Raw genomic sequence first — 20526 nt, 5'->3', positions numbered from 1 at the left:
AAAAACATAATAATATAAATGTAGGTTTCTCTCTCCAGGCACACGCACTATTCACTTGACAGAGGGCCACTCTTATATAAAAAAGGAATGGATTATACACTTTTCTATGGTTTTCTGCTAGATTATAGCATTACTTCTCTTCGTAGTGTTTTCATACTACAGTGAAACCTTCTAAAAGAAAAACACATGTAACGACCCTGGTGACTCAGGTAATTTCGTGAATAACCAAGACGAGAGAAACTATAATTACTCGTCTACACACCACAAAGACAGAGTTTGCATTTATTCAATAATAATTGTACTAGCTTGATTAATAGTGCAATCCATATAACTGTCTGATTAATAGTTATGGCTTCTGTCGTTTTTGTAGCCTGTTATTTTGGGTCCCCGCTAACACAGTAGTATGTCTCCCGATTTATAACGTTAAAATCAAGGGTTTGATTCCCCTCGGTGGGCTCAGTAGATAGCCCATGTGGCTTTGCTATAAGAAAAACACACACACCTATTATTTTGGTATTTTCCATGAATATTTATTTAATTATACAGCAAAAGTAAACAAAACTGTATTCTAGCTATAATAATTAACATTTTTATAATTTTATGTTAGTACTTAATGCCACTTACAAAATAATTTGTCAACTCTGCTAACCAGATAAACATTCATACCTAGCAAAGTTACTTATTTGTTCACAAGAATGGGTGTTACTGCCTGTGTACAATTGTTATTCTGTTTGTTGAAATTAGAATTTAACAGAAAGCTACACAAAAGGCTACCACCGCGTTGTTGTTCCTGATGTTTGTTTAACTGAAACATGGCGTTAACCGTTTACCGTATAGTCTTCAGCTAGTTTTAAGTGGTCAAATAGTGAGATTTGATTGACTGTCACATTACATTACAAGCACACCATAGGACTTTGGGAAATATATTTTTAACCACGAAGCCTTTGAATTCATATTCCGGAAACGCAAATCACTTGTTTGTGCCCGGACATGGTTTCTAGAAAAAGACTAAGATATAGTTTAAGCATTAGCAGTATGTTGTTGAAGGTAAAAGTTAAGCCACGTTAAGTGTTCTAATTAAAACACCCTTTTTTCTGTTAAGCCTAACAAACCATTTTCACTTTCAGTTACAATAATAAAAACAAAAGATTGACGGTGTTCGCCAACACTAAGTGAAGGCTTGTATTTTTATATTCACGTCATATTTGTTTCTTGTTGAGCACAAAGGTACACATTAGGCTATATGTGCTGTGCTCACCGCTAGAATAAACCAGAACTTAGGTTTAATAACTCCGCAGACTTATCGCTGAATCACTGGTGGGAGACAAATGTGTTGTTGTTTACTTGGACTTTAGTTTAACTTATTTTCACCAGATAATTTAAATAACTCGCTACAAATATGAAAAAGAAAAAAAAACCAGTTACAACAATATTATGATTTATTTACTTATTATGTAATGAAGAGATTGTCTAATACATTATTTGAAAGACATATGTTTCTGGGCCAACGCGGCCCAGTAGTCAGTGCGCTGAACAATGTAGCTTAGGTTCTGTAGTTCGCTTTCTGTTACCGCAAAAAAAAACAAAAAAAACGCATATTCCACACTTTGAGGCTATGATGGTTATATCTAATTATTCAGTTTAACAAGAATAACCAAAAAGTTGTTGTGACCATGTTAACTGCTTTATCCTCTAGGGAGTGTACTAATTAGAGACTACGAAGCGCAGTTAGATAGTCTTTGTGCAGCTTTGTGTGAAAATTCTAAAACAAACAAATTACTCTTCAAAAAATATCCCACATAAGTGTTCTAAGACTTGAAAATTATTATTAAAGTATTAAAATCAAAAATGTACTGTTAAATATTATTTTTGTAAATATATTCAAATATATAACCTAAATTATTCTTAAAATATATTGTAAGAGCAGCTTATATATTTACCGCTGATGCCTGCAAGATAGCCTTAGAACTCTATATCCGAGACCCATCGATAGACATTCCCAGCAACCAATTAGCAAGGGCGAGCGCATTTGGTGCGACGAGGATTCAAACCCCCGACCCTCGGATTACGTGTCGAACGCCTTAACCCATCTGGCCATGCTGAGCCAAATTTGTTTTAGAAAAAAAGACACATTGGCTGCGTGCTGTGTCCACCGTGAGAAACAGAACCTCAGATTTTAACGCTGTAAGTAACAAACCGCTGTCCCACTAATGGGGAATAATGGGATTTGGCTGTTACTCTTATAGTAAAACAACTGTGCCAAGTGTAGATCGTGTTCTTGTAGAAATTGCTTGCAGTCCGTAACACCCTTGAGTCACAGTCCGGGCACTTTTGTGTGGAATCTAAAACACTCTTTTTCTCGGCTAACCTTCAAAGTACCAATCGAACCTTATGACGATGATCTATTAGCCTATTTAAAAGCTATATTCACTAAATTATATAAGTTGAAATAATTCAACGGTAAAGATGTAACTGTTAGTTTCTGCATCACCAAGTTCGTTTGTAGGGCTAAAAAAACGGGTTTTTCATACCAGAAAACCCACGGTGTGGCTTTGTGCTTAACTACAAAAAAAAAACGAAATTTTGTGATTATTATTGTGATTATTTTGTTCCAGTTTAGTTTCAACTGGACTAGTGTTTGTTTGTTTCGTTTTTGAATTTCGAGCAAAGCTACATAAGGGCTATCTGTGGTCGCCTTCCCTGATTCAGCAGTGTAAGACAAGAAGGAAAGCAGCTAGTCATCACCACATACTCCCAACTCTTGGGCTACTCTTTACCAACGAATAGAGGGATTGACAGTAACCTTACAACGAGCCTACGGCTGAAAGGGCAAGCATATTTGTTGTAACGGGATTCGAACCCGCAACCCCCAGATTACAAGTCGTGCGCCCTGACCACCTGGCTATGTTGGACCCTGAACAAGCGATCTTGAAGGTTTATCGATAGCTCCTGACGAAGCTGTAACAGCGAAACGTGAAGCCAATATGGATACATTCTGAAGACATAGATTGTTATTTGATTTACCCTTAACAGAAATGTCTTGTAATGAACTCATTTGACGTTAAGCAAAACACAACAACAGTTGAAACTAATGACAAGAAAAAGAACGGGGTGAGAATCGTGGTTAGAGAATGTTGTTATGGAAACGACATTGACGTAGCTACTCGAGACTCAGACGTCACTCTATATAGAATCAGTAAACAGCCTGTAGAGAGAGCGTTTTTGAGAGGCTTGTAAACGAGGAAGGCCTGGCATGGCCGAGCGCGTAAGGCGTGCGACTCGTAATCCGAGGGTCGCGGGTTCGCGCCCGCGTCGTGCTAAACATGCTCGCCCTCCCAGCCGTGGGGGTGTATAATGTGACGGTCAATCCCACTTTTCGTTGGTAAAAGAGTAGCCCAAGAGTTGGCGGTGGGTGGTGATGACTAGTTGCCTTCCCTCTAGTCTTACACTGCTAAATTAGGGACGGCTAGCACAGATAGCCCTCGAGTAGCTTTGTGCGAAATTCCAAAAAACAAACAAACAAACAGTAAACGAGGATTCGTGTTTTTCTTTGATCCAAAAATAACTAGAATCAAACAGCGTTAAAGTACAATATACATGTTAAAGGGTTCGAATCTCTTATGCGAACCATGATTTGCGGTGTCACTGAAGTAGGGAGAAAATAATGCAATGAGTTCTTCACCCATTGCAATGTGAATAGTAAGACAACCGAGCGCCACGTAGTGGACAGATATGTTTATAAGTAAAACCAATATTAGACTATAGTTATAGTGTTAAATCAAACTACCATTAAAGAAAAACTAATCTGTACAGACGTGCTACACTAAAAACAGCTGGTCTGTCTGGCCGCGACGAAAGATTTCCACCTCTGATCAGTATAAAACTTTAGGAGGCTCTTGGGTATACATTTCACAAAATAATTCTAGGTCCTTTACCACTATTCTCATTTTTATAAGAGTGATAATCATCCTCCACTTTTCTGTTGCTACCTTAATGAACATACACACACACACCTTCTCGCCATCTTCGCGAAACAAACGAATTAAGTGTCACACGTCCACAGCGTTTGTACCGTTACTAAACAAACATTACTAAGTTTATTTATTGTAGTTAACATAAAAATTTTTTATTAAATGAAAACTTCTGAATTACAAGACAAGTTTATGTCATCCAGATATTATGTCAGTCATATACTGTATATTCTAAGTATAATAGGATCGGGTATTACGTAAGACAATTGTTACAAAATAGCTGATTTTGTTCTGATTGGTTACTTTTACTCTCGGCTGTTATCGTATTGGTGACAATAAAATTGTTAAGACCAAACTGGTTCGATCTCCAAGTTTCCCCACGATCTCAGGTGAAAACCACCAGTAGCTTTCAGTTTACAGTACAAACGCTGGCGTTTTGTGACACAGAGAAAAGCCAGCTTGCCTGTGGACATGACATAAATACAGGTAACAGTAAATAAACAACGAAAATCTTAACTAATAAAGCCCGCCATTTCTTCTAAATATTTTTCGAACGCACAAAAGAGTGAATTTCCTAAAGAATCGAACACCATTGCAATTGTTTTACTGATTAACATTTTTTCAACCTTTATCATTAAATACGTTCCACTGTCATACCTTCGCTTAGTTACCACATAACTGTTAGGGCTTCCCTTCATCTCGCCGACATCTTCCACAGGAATTTCACTTGCACTTGACATCGCTGAGCAGGAAGATGAAAGGTGTCCAAAAGTAATACTAGTTTCATCGTCAGCAGTGAACCATTACTTCCCTTTGTTTGGGTTATTAAACGAAACACTAGTTTTATTTCACTTAAAACAAAAAAGAAATTTGATCACGAAATTAACTCTAATCGAGGTGTCTTTTTATTTTATATAAGTGTATCATTTTATCCTTTATCTCTTGAACACTTCCTTTCTGCATGCGAAGGCCTACCTACACGCGGAACACCACGCGCTGCCACAGCGCATGCTTTGCTCTCGAGAAAAGGAGTGGCTGAATCATTTCTACACAGCTCAGAATTTACGCTTTGCTATCGATTTTGGAAGTTTGCCAGCTCTATATAGAATCTTTTGGGTAACAATTTTATATCCTGCGTTTGAAAATAAACAACATAAGTTTACTGGTAAACAACGTTGCTCCTAATGTTCATAATACGAATATTGTATTTCGATTGTGTATGACAACTTTGTGAGGGCGTATTGCAACGGTATAAAAATAATAAAAAATTGTTATACATTTTTTAAAGTTGTTCAGGGGTTATGCAAAGAATAATTGTCAATTTATTAATGGGGTAAATCATTGTAAAGCAGCATGTGAATTAATTCAAGTGGTTTGGTAGTTATTTTTAACTATGACACACACACACACACATATATATATATGTGAAAATTTCGCGAGAGACAAAACTAAATGAAAAATTGAGCCATGTTGTTTGAGTTTATTTATTAAAATCAAACATATTAAGAAGTTGTCAAAATCAGTAAGAAGTGAACTCGTTGAGATTGTATTATATTTTACAAATAACTGCTTGGTTTTTAAAAGGTGGACACAAGTTTTTTAATCTCTTGTACAAAGGAAAAGTTTTGTTTATTTCGTTCATAACGTTTCACCATGTTTACCTGCTATAATCATCCGAGATACAAATACTAGGGCTAACCGAAATTTAGCCCTAGTTATTGTTCGTTTGTTGTTTTTTTTTAATTTCGCGCAAAGCAACTCGAGGGCTATCTGTGCTAGCCATCCCTAATTTAGCAGTGTAAGACTAGATGGAAGGCAGGTAGTCATCACCACCCACCGCCAACTCTTGGGCTACTCTTTTACCAACGAACAGTGGGATTGACCGTCACATTATAACGCCCCCACGGCTGAAAGAGCAATTAGTTATTGTACCTCACGTGATGATGTGAGGTAAAGCTAGTGTAACGATGTGAGCAAAATAAATTTCGTTGAGATTTTATTTTCAGGGTTAGCAAGTTTTTCTTTGTCTCACCCCCATATAACTATTTTGATTGTTTAATAAAAAACGAAACAATGATATAAATTAGAAAAAACAACATAAAACCTGATTTATTTATTTATTGGTCTAAAGCAATTTCAATTTGTTATTATTTCAAGTCTACTTCTGTTTTAGATCAACCCTAAATATTTAGTTATCTGTACCTTTTTAAGAGGGGGAGGCTAAACTCGTCATTCGTCGCTAACATACAATGGATGTTCAAGCAACTATCTTATAATCTAATTGCGACTTTTAAACATTGAATTGGATCAAGTAAGTCACTAACAGGTTGTTGTATTCTCCTGGTTTTAGAAAATGAAAAGTAAGAATTTTCTACACTTTGGACAACATGTTGTTTTCTTGTTTTTTATCTGCAGGTGGCTTACGAAACGTTCCCTGGTGAGTCAGCAGGAAGTTTAACTATAAAGTTTGTAGTTCAATTCCCCGTGGTGAACATACCATATACATCCTACTATCTAGTTTTGCACTAAAATAGAAAAAATAATTTAGTTATTTCTTGAAGTAAAGTAATATTTTACATGTGTTGTAAAAACCCTTTATATATTTATAGATAGACAGATCGTCAATCATTTTTTGTTTTTTTTCAACAAACGTTTCACATCACTTTTTTACTAGATTTTTCGCACAGAAAATTCAGTTAATATTGCTCAAAATAAAGCTATAGATGTCACCATTGCGTGTCAAACGCAAGCGAAGAATTGTTGTTGTGGTGCAAGCGTATAAACCCATTACATCCCAAGCCCTACTAGCATTCACAGTTATCGGCTGCTAGGGGGCGCGCCAGTAGTTCTCCTCAGTACCAAGAATTTAAACACATACAGATAAGTATATAATAGGCAGTAAACAGACTTAACTAACACTCTAGAAATCAGCCCTAATTTATAGCACACGTTAATGAATAAAGAAGATAAATCACTCAATCATCGAAACAGTTCTCTGGCGTTGGTAACAAAGTAAATTGGGATTTTTTGGTGTATTTATGAATATGTTACTTATGAATCAAAAGAGGTAATTTGGCTTCATTTGGAATAGAGTGTACAGTTTTAATGTCTTTAGTCAATAAATGTTTGTTTTTGTGTTTATTTTTTGTTTATTGTTGTGGGCAGAGCACACAACAAGTATCGAGCCACGACTTTTAGCGCTCAATGATGTGACACGGAATTCAATCTCATTGGAACATTTTTACCACTAAAAGTGTATTCTGAACTTTAAAAACATGATTTTTTAGTAAACAAGGCTTGAGAAAAGAACCGGGTTGGTTATCATCCTTTGTGTTTCCTTTCCGTGAAAATCTTTTCTTTTTTTTCTGATATTAAAAAGCTATCAATTATCCAGTAGTTTTCAGGAGAAGGATACGAGATCTGGAACAGCCAGGTGATTAGAGCACATGGCTCGCAACCTGTGGGTCACAAGTTCAAATCCTATCCCTAAACGTGCACATTCGTTCAGCCGTGGGGGCGTTAAAATGTAATGGTCAATTCATTATAGTAAAGAACATCCCAAGATTTGGCGGTAAGTCATGTTGACTAGCCATCTTCCATTAAGTTTATTATTTCAAAATCAGGTAGGATTAGCGTAGATAGCCGTCAAGTAGCTTTGAGAAAAATTCAAAACAAACTAAAAAAAGATTTTTTTTGCAACTACATTGCGTCTATAGTAACTAGACTGGCTGAAGATAAAAATGCTTTAAAAATAGTTTTTAATACAAACACAAGTCGGGACAACCGTCAACAATACTCAGGAAAGGTTTATTTTTATTGTTTATTTAGACTTGAGCAACAAGCGATCTGTGTTGTAAGTACTACATGTATGGAAACGTGATTTTTAGCGATGTTGGTCCACAGACATACCACTGGGGGCTCTCAGGAATGGTGAAAAAGGCACGTCTTTTTATTATACTTACAACCACATATTAAAAGCATTGAAATAAATTCGGATTTTTTTTTCAAGGAAAATAGAATTCTGTAACATGAATTGTTGCTATGGAAATTTGTAATTCACGATGGAAATCAAAGATGTAATAGCCCTATAATGTAGACCAAATCACAAAACTGAAAAACGTAACTTTATGTGATAATATAATTAAAATATATTGTAATTGTGTAGTTTTCAATTGGAGGATTATTGTAGACTACCTGATGAAATTAATTTAACCTCCAGTCCACGTAATAATCACGGTTTTATTTTCTTCTTAACGTTTCTACAAGTTTGCCGTAAATTGTTGTAGGCCCACGTTACAAATAGCATTGACGCTAAACTAAACTAAAATAAACAGAATCAATTTAATTGTACAAAGTAACCCAGTAACTATGATAAATAACACAGGTCCAAATACTCCACCAAACACAGTGGCTGATTTAACGCTACATCTCGAAAGTTAGTGTCCACACTTTACAGCCATCTCATAGTTATAATCTCTGTGCTACAACAAACCCTGACGTCAAATGTTAGACTCTTACAGACGACAGAGTTAACGTCATCACTAAGAACCCACATATTCTTCTAGGAAACAAATAAGTTACTACATAAAATATAACTTATAAAAATGTATAGTCTTCCTTAACTCTTCCATTGTAAATGGCTTGACTTGGTTTGTTTTGAATTTTGTGCAAAGCTACTCGAGGGCTATCTGCGCTAGCCGTCCCTAATTTAGCAGTGTAAGTCTAGAGTGTAAGCAGCTAATCATCACCACTCACTGCCAATTCTTTTACCAACGAATAGTGGGATTGATTGTAACTTATAACGCCCCCACGAAATGGCGAGCATGTTTGGTGTGACAGGAATTCGAACCCGCAACCCTTAAATATTGTAAACGGAACTCAGTGATATTGTTTAACGTAAATACACTCTAAAATTCGATAAAAAGAAACTGTAGGAGTTGAACAATTTTATGTTCGAGATTAAAACCAGACACTAGAATCTGTAAATAGTATCTGTTACTAGATATGTGAGCTTACTTAAACCATTATACCACCTAAAATTTAAATCACTAAAACACCTTGAAGATAGTGAATTCATATATTTGCGGTACTCATGTTGAAGATTTGTTCGTTGGTAGTTAAGCACAAACCTACACAATGGGCTATCTTTTCTCTGCCAACCACAAGTATCGAAAACCGCTTTCCAGCGTTGTAAGTTCACAGACATGAGGCTATGCCACTGTTGAAGGGAGATGGACAAATTGTAATGATTACGTAACAATTCTGGTGAAGGCCTTCTTTGTTGATAACAGTTTGGAAATCATATATGAAATATTTTAATTTACAAAAAAAATGTTGAAAACGTTTAAACAGAAATATGATCAAGACGACAGTAAAATATGTGTTTAACAAGATCAAGACGACAGTAAAATATGTCTTTAACAAGATCAAGACGACAGTAAAATATGTTTTTAACAAGATCAAGACGACAGTAAAATATGTGTTTAACAAGATCAAGACTACAGTAAAATATTTATATTTCGGACATTTCCAAGCATACAGTTTCAGTCCAAAAACCAAACTACTCAATGTTTCTGAACATCTCGCTACTCTTGATTCCCCTAATTTATAAAACAAAATGTACAACTTAGACAAAATTGATCTAAGTAAGTACACAAGTACGACCTTCATCTTAAACTGAGAGTAATTTTTAAACTCACTTGATTATTAAAAGACCATAGAAAAACAAACTTCTAGTCTCTCTGATCTAACAGCTGGCGCCGTCATGGCCACGTAGTTAAGGCACTCGACTCGTAATCTGAGAATCGCGGGTTCGAATTCCCGTCGCACCAAACATGCTCGCTCTTTCAGCTGTAGGGGCGTTATAATGTTTCGGTCAGTCTCACTATTCGTTGGTAAAAGAGAAGCTGAAGAATTGGCGGTGGGTGGTGATGATTAGCTGCCTTCCTTTTAATCTTACATTGCTAAATTAGGGACGACTTGCGCAGATAGCCTTCGTGTAGTATTGCGCGAAATTCAAAACAAACCAATCTAACAGCTGCAGCTCTGGCGACGGTACAGCCATCTATGTTGGCAAAAGTAAAGGAAATCTTACTGAGAGAATGTTCATCATTCGTAATCATAAAGAAAACAATGACCACCAGAGTACTTTAGATGATTTTAAAATTCAGTAAAATCTAATTGGGAATTATTAACCAAAGAAACATTGGTGGTCATAAAATATAGGCCTACCGTTAGCTTCTAATAATTAGAACTGTTTTATATTCCATTTTTCTTTTGTCACCCCTAAATATTTCTCTGCTTATTTCGCTCCATTTCTCTGTTCTTTACTCAATGTTGTAATCCCGCACATATATCAAAGTTTTACCGCCTTCTTCAGTTTTAGTTTGTTACATCGCAGAAAATCCCTGAAGACGTATAATGTAGAATCGGAAACTATCGTCTTTATCTTGATGGAATTACGATTCCCTAGGACTGGATCCATTGCCAGTGTCTGAAAACGAAGACATAGTAACTTAATTTTCGCAGTTTTCGAGTGTTTTTCAGAGTGAGGTAAGCACTTTCTTCCTGACTCTAAACAACACATAATTATATCGAAGCGCCTTGAATTCAAGTTATCTGATTTACAGTTCAACTCTCTCGAAAAAAAAAATAATTGTTTTCTGGCCTGACAAAGGTCAAGGTATTGCACTTCCAGACAAAACGAACTATATTTCTATAGCTTCTCTTGTGGAACATGAAAGTAAATTAAACAGCCTGAACTTTAACCTCTTGAAACGCACTGTAAACTGTGAAAAGAAACTTTGAATTCAATGTTACCTTTGGTATGGGAAAAATCAAATCGTTATTTCCTCCACTACCATCCTTGTGAATATCCGCACCAGTGTCCTGTATAGTATATCTATAGCTCACAGCATTAACATAGACCTAAACCTTATCCTCTCTATGACCTGCTCTCATGCGTGCAATATAAGGAGCCTGGCATGGCCAAGCGCGTAAGGCGTGCGACTCCTAATCCGAGGGTCGCGGGTTCGCGCCCGAGTCGCGCTAAACATGCTCGCCCTCCCAGCCGTGGGGGTGTATAATGTTACGGTCAATCCCACTATTCGTTGGTAAAAGAGTAGCCCAAGAGTTGGCGGTGGGTGGTGATGACTAGCTGCCTTCCCTCTAGTCTTACACTGCTAAATTAGGGACGGCTAGCACAGATAGCCCTCGAGTAGCTTTGTGCGAAATTCCAAAACAAACAAGCAATATAAGGTTTTAGTTCTTATTTTAAATCTATTACCTGTTAATGATTTCAGAATTAAATACTCGTTGCTTTTCCGCAATAAATAAATGTTTTTTAATCATCTGAAAATTCTGTAACGAACAAATCTGATATATCTTTTATTACCAACATTTCTCACAATAAAACATTTGATGTTTGTTTTTCACAGATCACTTTCCAGGAAAGGGTAAAGTAGTGTTAAATTGTGCATTGAATAAAAAAGTCATATACATATGTTAAATCAATAAATAAAAAATATTTTTCTCATTTTCCACAGAGTGCCCTCTTACCCTCACTTTCTCCCTTCCTGTGGACGCCCGTGTTTTACAGTTTTATTTTCATAAGACCTAAAATGGTCTAAACCTATCATAGTTATACTAACTCCTTATAATCTCTACCAACATCAAACCCTGCTGTTTCAGCAGCAAACTGCATTACTAGATAGATGGCATTGCGATAGCTTCACCATTCCTACATTCACCCATGCCTTTCTTTGTTTTCACGAACCCTCGAGGCAAAGAGACTATGTTAGTCGTACGAGCTTCAAAGTTGTCCTTTAAAAAGGTATGTGGATGATACTTTTGTAATTATCGCTCGGATTAAAACGTTTCAAAATTTTAGCGCATCTTAATCCACGAAATTTGAATATATAATTTAACTGTAAATTATAAGATAACTTTTCCCTTTCTGGAAATCCTTGAAACAGAAATTGAAGAAACTCTAATGATTTCTGTACATCTGTTTATCAAAAGAAAATGTGCACTGGTCTTTTTAGATATGGAAACTGATAAAAAAAATAAAGTTGCATTATTCAATAATCAAAAGCGGAGAAACAAAGAAACTAGTAAAGTATAAATCGCAGGCTGTTAAAATACATACCAAAGTCATATGTTCAGCAAACCATAGGGGGCGTTTCAACTTTTGAGATTTTCATTTCCTATCATTACATACAAAACCTTATTTCTTGTCTTCCCGACAAATCCCATTGAAACCAGACTGAAGTTACTTTAGTCAATATCTCGAATTCTGACACAACATAGATACTTTGCTAGCAAAACTCACACATAACTTTCTAAATACCAAATTCAGTCCTTAAATCAAACGTCTTTCTGTTTCTAAACGTTTGCCTACTTTTATTTTCCCTATTTTATAAAACAGAATGCAGAACTCAGACAGAATTGATCTAAGTTAATACACAAGTACGACCTTCATCTTAAAATCAAAGTAATTTTTAAACCCACTTAATGGTTAAAATGCTTATTCTCGTAGAAAGACAAACTACCACTCTCTCGGACATGGGCCCGGCATGGCCAGGTGGGTTAAGGCGTTCGACTCGTAGTTTGAGCGTTGCGGGTTCGAATCCCCGTCGCACCAAACATGCTCGCCCTTTCAGCCGTGAAGACGTTTTAATGTTCAGTCAATCCCACTATTCGTTGGTAAAAGAGTAGTCCAAGAGTTGGCTGTGGGTGGTGATGACTAGCTGCCTTTCCTCTAGTCTTACACTGCTAAATTAGAGACGGCTAGCGTAGATAGCCCTCGTGTAGCTTTGCGCGAAATTAAAAAAACAAACAAACTCTCGGATCTATCAGATGCACCTGTGGTGCCCTCTATTCTACTGTTCTTACCTTCTTACAGTAGTTTATCAATTTTGCAGGATGTTATATATTAAATATATTTTTCTAAAGTATATATATGCATATAAAAAAGTTCCGAGTGGCTCGGCAGTAATTCTGTAGGCTTACAACACTGCAAACCTAGTTTCAATACCCATAGCTGGCATTACACACATTGTCCATTGTGCAGCTTCACACTTCACAACAAATAAACATTGTGATCTGTATCTGAAGTATTAATTTTGCTATTCGGCTGATAGGCCAAAATAAATTGTGATTATCCATTATGGAAAACAAGATAAACTTTGTTAGCCGTACGGATCTTTAACATCACAACGTAATGGCATTTTACTATCTACTGATAACAGTACGAATGGTTAAAACAGGTGATCCCTCTTGGTGGTCTTTGGTCCCCTTTAGAGGAAATATAACGTTGTGTAACCAAGCATGTTAGATATAATCTGTAATATTGGGATATCCTATGATCATCTTCGCTTTGATACGGATAAGTTTCACGGTCAGTACGTGTTCCAGTTACAGAGGCCAAGGAACACATTAACTTCATGTTCCATCTCAACTGAGGCAGTCACTGCAGGTGAAATATATATATATATACATATACAAAATAGTGGTAATGTAGGTTCTAGTGTTATTGTTGCATACTTTATATGAACTTTTATACTTTGGGCGTGTCTGTCCTTGTTACCGCAGTCCTTATGGTGATTTTTATAAATTTCATCGACTGACCTCCTTTTCTCTGATTCTGATCCAAATTTCTTTTCTGTTACTTTAGCATTAGCCGCTACACTAAAATTGAAATTCCTTTAGGCAGGATTAAAGTGAATTAATCTGTGAGGCCTTTTTATTAGCTATATTTGTGTGCACTAACAATACCAAGCATGGGGTGCGCGTATACTACATTTTACTTATTACTCATCAGGATCTTTCCTAGCTCCCCTTCACACCAAACATACTCGCTCTTTCAGCTGTGGGGGCGTTAGAATGTGACAGTCAATCCCACTATTCGTTGGTAAAAGAGTAATCCAACAGTTGGCTGTGGGTGGTGATTACTAGTTGCCTTTCCTCTATTCTTATACTGCTAAATTAGGGACGGCTAGCGCAGATAGCCCTCGAGTAGTTTTGCTCGAAATTTAAAACAAAAACACAAGATAAAAACCAAAAAAATTCAACCATTCCATGAGCCGCTGTGCTGCAGCTAAATGTGTAGAAAATTTTTTAGAAGCGTAAGAAAGATTTAAAGGCCCCCTATGTCAAAGACTAGTAAGCGCTACGAGTAATGTTCACTCTTTGTCATTATGTTTTTATTTTCCTGCCACATTACAATTACTTTGTTCTGTGTTTTAAAAACTGTCACTGGATTATTCTTTCTCTCCGAAGTTCTCAAGTGAGGCAACTGTTACTATACAAATATATAAAATATATCTGAAAGTACAAGTTTAAAAAAACTGCCACATAAATATTACCACTTATATAATAACAAATAACATGGAAAAAGTACCTGCACAATTTATGTACAAATAGGTTACACGGGGTGCGGGGGGCACAACAAAACATTTAGTAAAAAGGATGTCATAAAAAAAGATTTGCGCACCTCTAGCAGAAATTGATAAATTATTCCTTTGTCTCTGTCATATCATCAAAGTTGGTTGTAAGGGGGTTGGAGGCGGCGCTCGCTGGAGCTGTAGTTAGCCCTAAATGTACCTTAACTTCCCCTCTAATCATCAAACCCATTGAACAACGCTTACTGTTAAAACTTCTTATATACTACAGTTTGTGTGTCCCCACCGTATAGTATGCAGCCCCTGCAATTTCTGGTCCAGTATATCTCAAACTTTTCACAGGCTGCCCTCTATTTGGTTGTCTAGTTCACCTTAGCCCCCTCACCCGGAAAAGGCTGCAGCACCCCTGCAAATTATCAATATTTTGGAGATATTTCACAAACTTTCTGGATTTAAAACCTTGAAGCAGATTGTCCAATAGGAGTAGAGAAATAAGTAAGTTTGCTAATTAGCTCACAGCAGAAGCTTTATCCTTGAGGTACTTTGTTATGTATATTGTGCCAGCTAAATGTCATATGGTGTTTCATAGTCTGGGTTGCTCTAATTTAATTCCATATGGTACATTGTTTTCGTAGTCTACCTCAAGTTACCGGAATTTGCGGTTTTACAAGTAACCGCTGAAGGTTGTTGTCTGGCGTAATGAGCTAGAATACCATAACAAATACGTGTGAGCACGCAGATAGAGAGCGAGCGACCTCTACTTATGGCCAATCTTACAAATAGCAGTTGACTTCAAAAATTAACCACGATAGCTATAGAATGCTTTTGGTAGAATATGCGTAGGCGACAGAACAAATTTCAATTTCTAGAGTGAGGTGGGGAGAGATACCGACGGTTGACACGATTTGTTATGTTAACCATGCTCATGGAATTCAAAGTTGAAATAGCCAGTTTTCCTGGTAATTATAAATTTTTTAACCGAAAAGGCACTTCCAAAGGTTCAAAAGTTGAGGAGGTGGCATTTGCCCACAGTAGATTCAGGACAAGGTTTGACAGGACAAAGTTTCACCGGACAATGTCTCACCTCCATGATTAGTGATTCTCGCTTTAAAACAAATTAACTTTTGTTATTGCATTCCTATTCATAAATACATAGTTTTGCAAAAAATTGCTACTTTGTTGCAAAAAATTTGGCATTAATTTGATAAAGCAAAAAATGCATATGTTGTGAAATATTATAACTATAAAATTTGAATGTGGTAATCAAATGATATCAACCGCCAAAATTTCTCTAACGTTTATAAATATTCAAGAAGTTTTTTGAACGATGTTTCAATCATCTTATGTTTTGTGTTCAGACAATTTTTTTCGCATTAGTATGTCTTTGGTATTTTCCAATCATTTTTTGAAAATTTTCAGTTTCTTGTATTTGACTGAAAAATGTGTTTGACAATTGTTTTATTGAAATAAAACCATTTATTTCTAATAAGACACTAACTTTATGCAACACATTGCCGAAATGCAACAATGTGTAATTTCTCATCTTGAAAAATACAAGCTATAATTACAAAATTACCTACCTAATTAGATTCTCATTTAGAAACAAACCAACCTAAAATTGGAAACAAACAAACTTTGGAGATAGCTTTCTAAAAAGTAATAAGAAAATAAACAGGTAAACTATATAAAAATATTTGGGTGAGACATAATCCTTTTTTTTCAAAACCCGGTGAGTTTGTTTGTTTTTGGAATTTCGCACAAAGCTACTCGAGGGCTATCTGTGCTAGCCGTCCCTAATTTAGCAGTGTAAGACTAGAGGGTAGACAGCTAGTCATCACCACCCACCGCCAACTCTTGGGCTACTCTTTTACCAACAAATAGTGGGATTGACTGTAACTTTATAACGCCCCCACGGCTGGGAGGGCGAGCACGACGCGGGCGCGAACCCGCGACCCTTGGATTACGAGTCGCGCGCCTTACGCGCTTGGCCACAACCCGGTGAGACATTGTGCCCACAGTACCTCCACAGTTTCCTCCGCCTATAAGTATATATATAAACATACAACAACAACAATTAAGAAATAAAGAATAAAGTTAGTAACATGAAACTTTGGAAAAAATAAAAGTCATCCTCAAAGGTTTAATATCAAATTAAGTATTCAGTTTCGAGTCTTGCTATTTTTTATCCCTTGTAGAGCATATTGTCCAAAGTGCGATATACCAATTTAATAATTTTTATATATCACATTTTATGGGAAACTGAGAGTTGTTGTTTAGTATTGATAAATTAGGCCTCTTTGTAACAAGCGATATCCACACGTTAGACCTACACAATCAACTTAAATATCCAACTTGTTTAACTATATTCACCAGCACTCGTTGTAAGACTATTATTATTAGTTTGGCTATAAATGTTTTCTAGTTTTTGAAATTGGATTGGTAAATTACGCATTTTCGTGACAAGCCACATCCACACGTTAGGCCTATACTATCATCTCGAGTACCCGATTTGTTTAACAATCCTTCCAGCACAGTACCTGTTGCACTATCGGTTTTTATTTTTAGGCTAGAAACGTTTTCTGAGTTTCTAAAACTCCATGAAACCTATAAATCGACACAGATGGCTTCACATTTATTCCCATAGCTACAAGGCAGTCAAGTGAACCGGATCAAAAAGCAAAGAAAAAACTCGTTTCTAGGAGTTTATGCCAAACATGCCTTTAATAAACTGATGTATAAACCTATTCATGATAGTTGACTATTTTGGTAAATCAACTGAGGTGTGACGTCGGTGTCTTTACTTGTAACTATGGGTAGCTCGTTGTATACATTGTTATATATATTAAAAAAAAAAGAGAGACATAAACAAAAACGCTTACACGTGTGCAAAATCTGAGCCAAGCATAACCTAGTAGTTAGCGCATCGGGCTGTGAGTCTATGGTTCGAGTCCCGATATCGCAAAAAAATCCGTAAATGTGTTATAAGAGTGATGGTAAAATCCTATTATCCTAATTCTATTAGAGTAACCTAGAAATTGGCAGTACGTATTGTTGATTAGTTGTCTCCTTTCTAATACATTAGTTAAAATTAGCGACAGCTGGCTCGAATGTCCTTAACATTGTATATATATATAAAACTAAAACGAACGTTAATACTGAAGTCACGTATCATAAAAATATCAAGGTAATAATAACGATTAGTCAGAATTCGTTTCCGATATTAACGGATGTTTCCTGAGATAGATATAAAATGTTTAACTTCCTAATCAAACAGTTTATCTTATATGTCAAAAGAAAATATATATATACATATTTAAAAAAAAAACGTCCCGGGATTTCATTCGTAATTGGTACGGATTTCATACATTACCATCTGTTTCACAGCAATGAATTGTTATGCTGTATGTATTTTCCAGAATTCTCGTTTTGTCGCTGTTTACCACGGTAAGCCTCAGTGACGTTTCTACATGTAGTTATTATACTCGCGAGGCCAGGTGCCCCAGGCAGATTGATTTAGTAATTTAAGAAGGTTACTTACTTGTTTTGGTTTAGTAATAAAATAAGACGTACATTAGCTATTTGAGTTGTTATGCGTTTCTGAGGTACATAGACGTTTAATAACAAAAGGAAGGCGTGTATTATTCAACATTTCAAATGCAAAAGTTCGAACTGCAAACTTGGAAGAAGTAATACACAGAGGATTTTTTTTAAATCAATACAACTAGACTGTTTATTGGAACATAGGAAATTTGATTACTTTCAGACAATTGGCCTAGTCGTCGAAGGATAACACGCGATCAGCAAAGAGGTAAGTACGATAGTTTGTTACAAATTATAACACTGAATTAGGTAAAAATTAAGTTATCAACAAACCCGATTATTTATTTGTTTATTTCCAAACCTCAATATTTGTCATTTCACGTCTTAAAATGCCATTATTACTTTTTGTTTCCTTTATATCGCAACTTGTTTAAATATATACACATTGTTAATAGTGTGGGAAATTTATTCATTGTTTTATGAATGTCGGTGATTTCCTTTTTGTTTGTTTTGGAATTTCGCACAAAGCTACTCGAGGGCTATCTGTACTAGCCGTCCCTAATTTAGCAGTGTAAGACTAGAGGGAAGGCAGCTAGTCATCACCACCCACCGCCAACTCTTGGGCTACTCTTTTACCAACGAATAGTAGGATTGACCGTCACATTATAACGCCCCCACGGCTGGGAGGGTGAGCATGTTTGGCGCGACCGGGATGCGAACCCGCGACCCTCAGATTACGAGTCGCACGCCTTAACACGCTTGGTCATGCCGGGCCTAGGTGATTTCCTCTCTCTCTTTATCTGGTGCAATAACGTAAATTTTTTTTCAGCGTCTATATGTTATAAGTTTACGACAAAAAGGTTTCCCCTGGCGATGAATTACTATTTTTATCAAAAATAAAGAATGTTACATTGTTTTTATCTTGGACTTGGACAGATAATATTGTAAACAGGAAGCAATTAAATTGCAAAGTTGATTTTTTTGTTTGACGATTATTGTGTATTGTTGTCAACAAGTAAGAATGAAATTGTAAAGTTATTTTATAATGTAACTGAGTACCAATATTTAACTGACAACAAGAAAAAGAAAGCGGCCATCATAAATCTTGTGTTCAAGTTGACTGATTGTCAAAAAAAAAATCCTACATAACCCAAAACTGAAACCCTACCTTAACAATAAGTCAAAAGTTGGGTCAGTATGCAGGTAATTGGGGTTTAAGAGAATAATAATGCTACGGTCCTTTATGTATCTCTCTTTTTTTTTTTTTTCTATACCCTTGCTGATAAAACAAAGATCACAGACTTTTAATATGCTTTCCGCTAGGGCCTGGCATGGCCAAGCGCGTAAGGCGTGCGACTCGTAATCCGAGGGTCGCGGGTTCGTGCCGCGTCGCGCTTAACATGCTCACCCTCCCAGCCGTGGCGGCGTATAATGTGACGGTCAATCCCACTTTTTGTTGGTAAAAGAGTAGCCCAAGAGTTGGCGGTGGGTGGTGATGACTAGCTGCCTTCCCTCTAGTCTTACACTGCTAAATTAGGGACGGCTAGCACAGATAGCCCTCGAGTAGCTTTGTGCGAAATTTCAAACCAAGCTTTCCGCTAAACCAAACCGACGGATTTCTGGCCAGTACTTAGTGGTTTAACTCAATTTCATGAAAACTTACCAACTTCTGAATTACTTGAATTAAATAGTAAGAATTGACAGTTAAGCCATGGGAACGTTATAAGATCCTAAAGTACGAAACGCGATTTTTCAATAACGGGACACAAACTCAAAAACCTTCACTTCACAGCTCGGCCGAGAATCCAATAGCGTCTGCACGAGATGCTCATATGAACAATATTAAATGCAGCACTTTATTTTTCGCTTTCATTTTTATTTTCTGAAGTAATTTAACACATATACCTGAAGCTGCGAGACATGTCCAACCAAAACGTGTCCGGTGGAGTTCACAAAACAGATTCAAAGATAACCTTTGTAATGATGGAAAGAATTGAACTTCTACTTGGTCGGCTGCAGATAAAAATAAATTTAGAGTTTAGCGAGATTAATCGAGCAGAAACTATTTTAAAAATTATTTTTTAGAAAGTAATAAATATTAAATAACAGCAGACTTGTTATTAATGTTATATATTTCTTCAGTTCTGTGATGAAATCTAAGGAAACGAAATGCGTAAACTGAGAATGAAACTTTAATAAGGCTGATGTGAACAGGCTGATGTTTGTTTCGTTTCTTCTCTTGTATCTTTAAAATTAGTGTGTTTTTTTAATTTTTCGTTTAAAAATATGAATTTAAAAATGGATAAGTTCAACCTGATCCAGTGACCTGTTGTGGCAACCAGATTTTACTACTGCTACAGACTTCTCGGTTGTGATGCTGCCTTCTCAAACTGCATGTTCAGGCCTTGTAAAGTATGTACAAGTTCCAAAAGTTTGTTTGTTTGTTTGTTTTGGAATTTCGCACAAAGCTACTCGAGGGCTATCTGTGCTAGCCGTCCCTAATTTAGCAGTGTAAGACTAGAGGGAAGGCAGCTAGTCATCTTGCACTCGACAGGATTCATATTTATGTACACGTGGAATTAATTTCCTTTGATCCCACGGTGTATCTTGGGGCA

General features: G+C 36.4%; 2 protein-coding genes across 8 annotated transcripts in view; one reads left to right on the top strand and one right to left on the bottom strand.

The window, feature by feature from the left end:
* The window catches only part of LOC143244462 (monocyte to macrophage differentiation factor 2), a 36093-nt gene extending 31089 nt beyond the window's left edge, over positions 1–5004 (bottom strand). Inside the window, exon 1 of the mRNA XM_076489169.1 lies at positions 4629–5004. Coding sequence (XP_076345284.1) covers positions 4629–4711 — 83 coding nt within the window. The 5' untranslated portion in view covers positions 4712–5004. The remainder of the gene's footprint in view (positions 1–4628) is intronic.
* LOC143244460 (putative chitinase 10) overlaps positions 1–20526 on the top strand; it is a 55026-nt gene that overhangs the window by 3822 nt on the left and 30678 nt on the right. For 2 of the 7 annotated variants that reach the window (XM_076489156.1, XM_076489157.1), the window contains exon 2: positions 18135–18179. The exons of 2 other annotated variants lie outside the window; for them this stretch is intronic. Coding sequence is in view for 1 of the 5 variants with exons in the window: in XM_076489151.1 (XP_076345266.1) it covers positions 11722–11802 (81 nt within the window). In the remaining 4 variants the exon portion in view is untranslated. Of the gene's footprint in view, positions 1–11666; positions 11803–18039; positions 18180–20526 lie in introns of those variants that run through there. 3 more of the 7 variants (XM_076489155.1, XM_076489151.1, XM_076489153.1) reach the window with 3 other exon arrangements.

This window comes from Tachypleus tridentatus, chromosome 2 (genome assembly GCF_004210375.1).
Source record: "Tachypleus tridentatus isolate NWPU-2018 chromosome 2, ASM421037v1, whole genome shotgun sequence".
NCBI classification, from domain to species: Eukaryota; Metazoa; Arthropoda; class Merostomata; order Xiphosura; family Limulidae; genus Tachypleus; species Tachypleus tridentatus.
Note: the sequence above shows the minus strand (reverse complement) of the source record. Positions and strands in the feature narration are given on the sequence as shown.